This window comes from Halyomorpha halys, unplaced genomic scaffold, assembly GCF_000696795.3.
Source record: "Halyomorpha halys isolate HHAL.00 unplaced genomic scaffold, Hhal_1.1 Scaffold10748.1, whole genome shotgun sequence".
NCBI lineage: Eukaryota > Metazoa > Arthropoda > Insecta > Hemiptera > Pentatomidae > Halyomorpha > Halyomorpha halys.
Genome location: NW_027116053.1, coordinates 1 through 9511, shown reverse-complemented (window position 1 = coordinate 9511; position 9511 = coordinate 1). Strand labels below are relative to the sequence as shown.

Here is a 9511-nt window from a genome sequence, read left to right as displayed (position 1 = left end):
TATTTTTAGTAACATCAATATAAAAAAACTAAGTAAAAAAAATAAAGAAATGAATAGCTAAATTAAAATTAGGAAAAAAATCTACTACTATTATTGTAATTAAACTTCGAAATCCTTGTGTTAAAAATCAATTGAATGCATGAATACATAGAAATTTATTATGGAAAAAAACATTAACAGTTAGTTAATTTATTACTTGAAGGACTTTTACCTTTTGAATAATACATGATAAAAAAAATGAAGTTTAAGTACTTAAAAAAAATTACAAATTTTTTCGAATGAACACAAAATTAAAAATATTACAATTAATATCTACATTGTTAGGAGAACTATACCATATTTGTAAAACATTTCCTATAACCAACAACAGGTGCATTAGAAAAGCTCGGTTTGTATAACTTCAAGGACTCAATAACCGATAAGGTTTAAAATAGAAGATAACGTTGAGATTGCGTCAGCATCTTAGTCACTAACTAGATGCCTTTGTGAACAGATTGCATCCAACTGAAAATAAACTTTCTTTCATTCAAGTACGAGAAAAAATAAATTCAGTGTATATGAACTTGGAATTCTGTAATAATTCAGGTAAGTAATTGCATTGATAATTAAAAATATTGAAAACTCGAAATGTTTATTAAGTGTGAAGGTTTAGCATATTGTTAACTTTTGTTCATAACTGTACTTTTGGTAAAGCTACTATAATAAAACTGTAATATATTTTGAATTATTTGAAATATAATTCAGTATTTGGGAGGAAATTATAATAATGGGCTAAAGAAAGAGCAAATTCTACATTGAAAAAAATAATATGATAAATAAGACACTGTTTTTTTAATCATAATTATTAAACAACTGTTATTTTAAAATCTATGATTGTACAACATTTCTCAAATATCAATGAGACAAAATCTGTTGACAGTCACTACTATGAGCAGATAGTTAAATCCAGTTTTTCATAAAAAGTAATGCATGAAAATATAATATTATTATTATTATTAATTTGGCTCCATATTAATAATAATAATCCTCTCCAAGACCAACCATAAGTTGTGCTCACCAGCCTTGGAGATAGTCCACGTTTCCAAGCCATACAGAAGAATTCACTGAATAACTGTTTTATACAAATAAATCTTGGTGTCTTTAGACAAGCCACGGCTCCTAAAATAGGGAATGAGGCTATAATAACAGCGGTTGGCACATAGGAGTCTTCGTTTAATTTCGGAGTCCACAACATTGTCTTGGATAATGAGCGATCCAAGATACACAAACTCGGGGACTTTTCCAAAAGTAGGGATTTCTTCTGTGAACATGTATTTGGTATTTTCTGCATTCACTTCAAGCTCCATTTTTCTTGCTGCTTCAGCCAATTTCATAAATCCATCAGAGACAGCTTGGAAAGAGCGTCTGGCAAATTCAATGTCATCAGCGTAAGCAAGAAACTGTATTGTTCTGCTGAATATTGTTTCGCCCACTTGAATTCCAGATTCTCTAATGGCCATTTCAAGAACTAAATCAAAGAGCTTGCAGGCCAATGCAACCCCCTGCCTTAGTCCTCTTCCTGAGACAAATTCATCAGATCTTGCTCCTCCATGAAAGTATAAAAACAAAATATATATATTTTTTAAATAAATAATTTTTATCCAATTTTAGTCACAAAACAATTTATATCCGTCCGACGTCTTCTCCTCAAGGAAAATTTATCAAACACAGCTTTTATCATACATATGTTCTTTAACAGTATTAAACAAATAATATTATTAATAAATTATCATACCTTAATATAATTTTAGAACCACATCAATTTTTAAAAAAGCTTTATTCTGCCCAAGTCATTAATATCAGTCCACAACTACTCTAAGAGACATTAAAACATATGGTGATCATATAATTTTTTTAATAAGCAATCCTTAGCTTATGTCTAATTTCTTATTTTGTCAATTCTTCACATTAAATTAAAAATCAAAACTTTTAATTGCAGTTAATATTCACTGTTATAATTCATCACACCAATATTTGTAACCTTCCCCACACTCATGTCTAGCATTTAGCTCTTATTTTCACTATATTTTGGTTAAATTTCCATTTCTTTTATTATTACAACTCATATCAAGGTTAATTATAATTATCAACATAAAATTTATCCTATATTTTTCATATATTAAATTTACTTAAAATCTCTGCATGGTTCAGATTTCTTGTGTCTTTAATAAAATTCACTGTATAATTAATGTTTTCTGATATGTAAATTGACTCAAGTATTTTCAAGTATCAAGAAAGTGTATATAGTATATATAAAATATATTTATTTAAGGTCTGAATGAAGAAAATATTACTAAAGAATGATAAAAATGGTTCTTTAAATTTTACTACTTTGTATATTTTAGAAATGTATCTATTTCTTCACAAATACCAGTCATTTTTTTGCAGCCAATAGTAATTTTTAAAATCAATCCTAAATTTTCAGTAAAAATCCTATGTATTTCTTCTATTAAAAATTAGCACTAATATCAAATTTAGCTCAGTAATTTAAAACCTAAAAATAAATAATATTTGGCACGCACATACGTTACTACCTCATTTATTTTGTTGTAATATTGGAACTTCAAAATTTTTTTTTCCCTAAATTTGTTATTTTCATAAAGCAAATTTTTGAAAGTATAATTCGTACACTTTTTCAGGACAGTGTTGTACTCAGGCAATGTGTAAAATTAATTCTAGATGGTCGTTAATCGATTTCATTAAAATTATATGGATAAGTATATCATGGAGTAAATAATTAGAAGTATGTCTTTTATTTTATAATCAATTTCAATGTTTTATCGTTACGTGGGCTATCTTCAGAGCTAAAATTGAAACGAGTAAAAAATAAACAGATAAGGCTCTTTAATTATTTATTGCTTATCAGCATAAACTATGTATAAATTGAATAATTATAAAAATTTCACTCAAAGATGAAACACGGTTATATATTAGATCTAAGTAATGAAAAATATAAGATAAGTAACAAAGACGTGTGTAACTATTTATATTGAATATACGAATAATAACAAATTACATTGCTAAATCAAGCAATATGCTATTCGCTATCACTATCCATTGTTACTATTTTGATATGTGATATATTATTCAGTCTAAATCACTTAGTTTATTTTCAATCGTTTATTAAAAAAGTAGATATAAATTGTTTTGCGTAATAGTAGAAATATAGGTTATTCTCTTTTACTACAGTGTTACGAAGATGATATATAGATTGGGTTCAAGCGTTGACATAAATTAGTACAACCAAAATTTGAAACCTATTGAATCCCGATTATTTCATGTTAGTATATCACAATGCAAAACAAATATATTTAAGAAGCTACTCTGATACAACAGATCTAATTTTTTATTCCTGTAAATTTTATCTTTTATGGCATTTTATAAATAAGAAATTTTATTTTTATGTTTGTGTCTAAATTTTAATTCAAATTATGAATTATATCGCAATTTTTTAATACTCTATTAAGGCTTTATGGTAAATTTTAATGTTTTATAAATTGTCAATTTTTGTCACCTTTATGTTTTTAGAATTATAATTTCTTATTAGTTAATTATAATAGATTCAAATTGACTAAAATATTAGTTATTACTGTTGTGATTATGCTTTTATCTCCCATTTTAATGTTTTAATAACATTTATAATGGCCAGAGAAATTTGAACAATAATTTAATATAATATTACATATAACTTATTTTTTCAGTCTCCTTGATTTTCAATTTATCTTTCGATCCTAGTTAATTTAAAATGAGCTAATTATAGAATCTCAAACATTATCTAGTTCCACCCATCACTACAGCCCACCTAGAAGGTTGAAACGGCACGGGCCAAGAGACTTATTAAAATAAAAATGGTCAATTGGAGTTCTGGCAATGGTCAGATACTCCACTCAAGTTGAGTGTTTGTGGCTTTAGTGCACTTGCTCAGCCTCCACTGACTCACTACCAGTGATGCGGCGATAGGGATGCGCTGGGATCTTTTGAGCTCTGCTCTACCCCTCACACGTTGGGGATAGAATGGGCTCAGGGATCCTCAGGTCCATTGTGTAAATATTGTATAAAAGAGTGTAAATATGACTAGAGATTATATTATTTTTATTATTATTTTATTTTATTTATTTATTTTTTCATACACATAGTTTGATTATGTTCAGTTTCTTTATCCTTCTGCTCGCATATATTTTAAGAGAGATTTTATTTCTTTTTATGTACATTTTTTAAAAATTTATTTCTTTCATTTATTTATTTTCATTCTTATTTTATTTTATTGTAGTATGGATGAGATCATTCATCACTATTAACTATTGCTTACAATAGTTTGGCAGATTGTAATATCTATCAATTAAATAAAGTGATATTATAGAGAAAAAATAAAAAATAGAATCATCATTTTCTTTAGTTGAAAAATTATTATTTTCACGAAAATTACTTAAAATCTTTTTAAATTTATATGGTTTGTCTTTATCGAATATTTTGATATCCCCAACATATTTTATTTGTTCATTGGGTTGCAGTTTGTTAATAAATATGCCTGATATATTTACTGACAGTATTCTTCCCATTGGCATTCAATTGAATAGTTTATATTTGTTACAAATGTTTTACTATTATTTATTATTACTATAATTATTAATTATGGAAAATTAAACCTGTACACCAATACCCCATGAAGGATCAGGGGTTCAGTAATTTGTAAGAAAGTACTGTTATTAGATTTTTACCCGATTAAGGGTACATACTTTATGAGACTGGGTGGACTTTGGAGAGCTCCCGACTATCCTAGCCCGATAGGCCTGACAACGGTGAAACAAAAATAATTATCAGAACTAGCGGGATTCGAACCCGGGTACTTGAGTTAGTAGAACAATCCTTTACCACAAAACTACCCACTTCCACTCATTATTGAAAATAATAAAACGAAAACCTATTCCATTACATTACTTTGTTGCTTCTGGAAACAACTTTTTATTCCATTATAGGGTTATATGGTTTTATATTGTACAAGTTTTCTTACAATATTTTAATAATAGTTTTATGGGTAGATTAGATAATAATGATGGCAAAATAATTTTATTAATTTTAAAGTCGATTGTTTTAGGTGTTTTTGAAAGCGTATTTCAACAAATTGACTCACTAATCATTTTATTTTTATTCCTAACAACATCAAGATGCATCAAGAAAAAATGATAAAATCTTTTTTTTTTTAATAATTACAAATTATTATATGCAAATTACAATCTTTAATGTTATTTTAACAGAAAACTGATTTTTTATGATTTTTTTTTTTCCAGTAAATATTAAAAATAATTTTTATAAAATAAAAAAAGCGAACCTTAACGATGATTATTTTACATTTCATTTACAAGAATCATACCTGTAATATTTAAAAGAATATAGAACTATATTGTATTTAACCACGGCATCCCTGAGTCGTGTATAGCTATTTCAAGGGGGGAGGGGCAGAGGTCTGAGGGTAGAAAATTTATTCAGTGGCCTCATGGCAGTAAAGGGATACCGCAGGAAGGTTCACGTCGATTTAGGGGATCTCTAGCTTCATATATATTTAAAATAATGATACAGTCGTCTTCTCCCACCTGTAAGGAATATATAAAACGGAGTAATACGTAAAGATATATCACTGTCCTTATGAAGTAGTTATCGGGCTACATAAAGCTAAAGAAGAAAAAAAAATGAAAGGAATGTTTTGAAGCATTGTGAATTAAAAGAGTTATAATTAGGTTTTCATAAAAAGACTCAGAAGAGGACCTAAGTTTCAGAAGTTGTAGTCGGTAACCAACCGCTTAATGTTTCATATAGGCTGAGGCATCGACACCAGGTTAACAAAAATAGCCAAAGGGTAATAATAAATCTGAATTTTAAGAAACAATGCGGAAGAAACTGATGATAAACATGGGTTCGATAAAATCGGTTTTATTTAGTTATCAGAGAAATCGAAGGTTCCAGTGTATACAATGACCATATAACCAACTGTTGATGGTGATCAAGAAGCACTATGTTCTTACGAGTACTGAAACCATGTCCGTAGAACAGTTGCAGTGATTCATTTTTTTTTTCTTAAATTCTTATGTTCTTGTATTAATCGTTGTCAAAACAAAGACCATAATGATAGTAACAACAAACTTTGTTACAGGTCAAGAAGAATGGATCAAACATTCCAGCTAGCGTGGTGCAAATGTTTTCAAATGTTTTATAGACTTCACTTAACACAATTGTACAAGAAAAATGCCTCTGAGACTGAATCCTTGAGGAACAATATAAGAAATGGATGCGTTTGGGCTTTGAAACACGCAAGTGGTAATGAAGAGAAGATGTTACTATCTTTTACAGAGTATGAATTCTTGTTGTTAATGTTTTTCTATAGCATAGAAAATGATTGCAAAGAATTTTCGCAGCATATATATGAAATAATAATCTGTTCTAACCAAAGCATTTGGAACAAAGTAGTTGAAAAATTTATGGATTTTATAACACTAACAGACCAAGAATTGTATACCTTAGTGCAGCGAATGTCGAATGAGCATCCAGACCGTTCGATAAGTGCACTTCCAGAAGCAATAGTTCAATACATTGAGGATGCCTGCACTTCTTTAAATTTACTGGTAAAATTCTGCTTCGAAGGAAAGGCTGATGTAGTAAAATTCATCATAAAATTAGGAGTTGTCGTCAATGCTTCAGCACTCCATGCCGCAACGGGGCGCGGGCATCATAAGGTTGTGGATATTTTACTGGATAATGGGGCTAAGCATTATTGGGCTAACGAAGAAGGATATTCGGCAATGTATGTAGCCGCTGAGAACGGTCACACCAATGTCCTGAAGTCACTTTTCGGGAAAGCTCCAAAGGTCGATGTCAAATATGAGAATGGTATGAATCTATTACATATAGCGACTGTGAAAGGGCACATTGATTTAGTGAAATTCTTACTAGAAAACAACTTCAGCGTGTCTGGAACAACACAAAAAATGGAAACGCCTTTACACCTGGCGTGCAAAATTAAAAATGAAGAATTATCACGTATTTTTATAGAGAATAAAGCCAGGGTGAATGACATATCAGTAGAATTTAAAAGCCCATTACACATCGCTGTTGAGAATAATCAATATTCCATAGTGAAAATGATTCTAGACACTAACCAGGCCATTGTGAACCTGGAGTCTATGGATGATGACACAGCATTGCACATCGCATGCAGTCTGAATAACCACCGAATTGCAGAGGTATTGTTGTCGTGCGGAGGGGAAGCTAATGCGAAGAATAAGTACGGCGATACACCGGGCCATATAGCGGCTGCCAACGGGCACGCCACAATCTGTGAGTTGCTGTTGCAGTATAAGGCCAACTTTGAAGCCGTGAACAAAAATGGGGAGCAACCATTGCACCTAGCGGTCATACACGGACGAACAGAAGTGGTCGAGTTCCTTTTATCTGTCATGAATGATATCGATTACCAAGAAGAACACGGCTTTACTCCTCTGTACTTAGCGGCACGTAATGGCAATGATAAGATCCTCAAACTTTTGCTCAAGCGCGGAGCCAATACTGAAAAATCCGCCAACAACAGATACAGACCGGTCCACATAGCGGAAGAGGAGGGAAATCTCAGTGCCAAGGAGATCCTTTTCCTTCATGGAGCGGATGTGACCCCCTTAAACCCTCTGCCCTCTCTTTCGGAGTTCATGAACAATATGTTCTTGTTAGACCCATCGGAAAAAGACAGTAAGACAACTGGATGGAGAATATTTGTGTAATTGCAGAAACTGCGGTACAAACATTACGATGATTTTCCCATCGGGAATAGCATAGGTCTTACAATTTAAAACTTCCTGTTAATATTTTATATAATTTTTATGATGTATGTTGTATTTACAGTTCTTACATAAAATAATAAATACAGTATTTATTTTTTTTAGTTGTATTTAGCTGATATTCTAATCAATCCAAATACTGTCATCGCTACGTATGGCGACGACACATCTGTGTTATCGATGAATAATTGCACCACAAACTCTCCAATCCTATAAACAACCCTTGAAGAATAAAGTTCAAAACTGGAGGGTTAAAATGTACTCCAACAATTCTATCAAATCACTTTCAGCCTTCGTCGTAAAGCTATAACTTGCTGTCTCACAACCTACTGTGTCTTAATTAATACTCCACTTATACCTGTTGAACAGTCCCTATTCCTACTACTATATCTATACCTATATCTGGACAAAGGACTAACTTAGAATCCTCATACAAAACTGAATATACAGGAAGCTGCTCGTCGAATCCTACAATTACCACTAACACTAGAGAAACTGTCTAAATTTCTAATTAATTACAAAAGATTCACTTACATGACCATAATATTTTGCTAAAGGGTAGAAAATCCTAATTACTCCTCAGTTTGTCACAAATGAAATAATCTATAATGACCTCAATGTTCCCTATGTTGCTCATTTAGCCAGAACCATTGTAAGAACATTTTTTTAAAACAATGTCCTTATTTTTTTATTGTTATTCATTTGTCCATGACTGCCTGGACCTCAATCAGTATTAAAACGAAATCACGCATTTGTATATTACGATTAATCACTTCAAATAGGTGAATGATTTTTTTTTTCAAATTTGAGATCATTTTTATGTTAAGCAGTTAAAAAAAAATAATATTAATAATTTGTATTAACATTATTACTTTCATAGTGAAAATTTTCAAGAATAAAGCGAACAGCCCAAACTACTTTTTATTAGGGAAGACCAGATCGTTACAAACAGACACCTACCAACCTTTACAAGAGCCCTTCCGATTTCCCTAAGACAGACTATAACTCGCTCCCTCGCTCTGCCGATAAGGAGAGGGCAGTAAGAGCCAGAGCACGACAAGCTAATGTGCTCTCTGATGGAAGGCGGCCTGCCCGGGACAGCCAACATTAGCCCTGACTTAACACCACTCCACCTCCTCTTTCTCCCCTTCCTGACACCACTTCCGTCCCATGTCCTTAACAATGATCGTTTCGCACACCATATAGGAGGCTGTTATAATATAAAAATAAAAAATTGGGGTTAATGTTCGTAAGGGAAATCGAAAAGATAGAAATATAAGTCCATGGGCGAATCTTAAACAAAAGCAACACGTAAGGACAGGTTGATCCCTGGGACCCAACAATTTAACTTTTCTGGGCTTAGAAAAAAGGATAATGACTTAAAAATGACTAGTACATAAAGTATGTAGGGTGTAAAGAAGTGAATACTATGTAGAGTGTGAAGATGTAATAGAGAAATGAAATATGAAAAAAATAATAATTTAAATAATTTCTTTAATTTTTTTTTGGAAAGTTATAATTCATATTGTCAAATATCAACTGAGGATGCTAACTCCTCGTAAATCTGCTGGGTATTTTCTTCTGACTCCTCAAATCCTTCGCCAACTTCCTCCCAAAGCTATAATATTCCTTACATATCTCTATAATTG

At 31.1% G+C, this 9511-nt stretch overlaps 2 protein-coding genes across 2 annotated transcripts; one reads left to right on the top strand and one right to left on the bottom strand.

The window, feature by feature from the left end:
• The first annotated feature begins 456 nt into the window (after positions 1-456).
• Positions 457-7962, top strand: LOC106692249 (ankyrin-1). The gene is made up of 2 exons (XM_014438153.2): positions 457-585; positions 6188-7962. Exon 2 carries the CDS (start codon positions 6198-6200, stop codon positions 7803-7805), a length of 1608 nt encoding a protein of 535 aa, XP_014293639.1. The 5' UTR covers positions 457-585; positions 6188-6197; the 3' UTR covers positions 7806-7962.
• Positions 1101-1499, bottom strand: LOC136797157 (uncharacterized). Its single transcript, XM_067052959.1, has one exon. It carries the CDS (start codon positions 1497-1499, stop codon positions 1101-1103), a length of 399 nt encoding a protein of 132 aa, XP_066909060.1.
• Positions 7963-9511: the final 1549 nt, after the last annotated feature.

What these genes read in the sequence shown, in the direction of transcription:
- LOC106692249 (XM_014438153.2), top strand. Translation starts at nt 6,198, where the DNA reads ATGGATCAAACATTCCAGCTAGCGTGGTGCAAATGTTTTCAAATGTTT.
- LOC136797157 (XM_067052959.1), bottom strand. Translation starts at nt 1,499, where the DNA reads ATGGCCATTAGAGAATCTGGAATTCAAGTGGGCGAAACAATATTCAGC.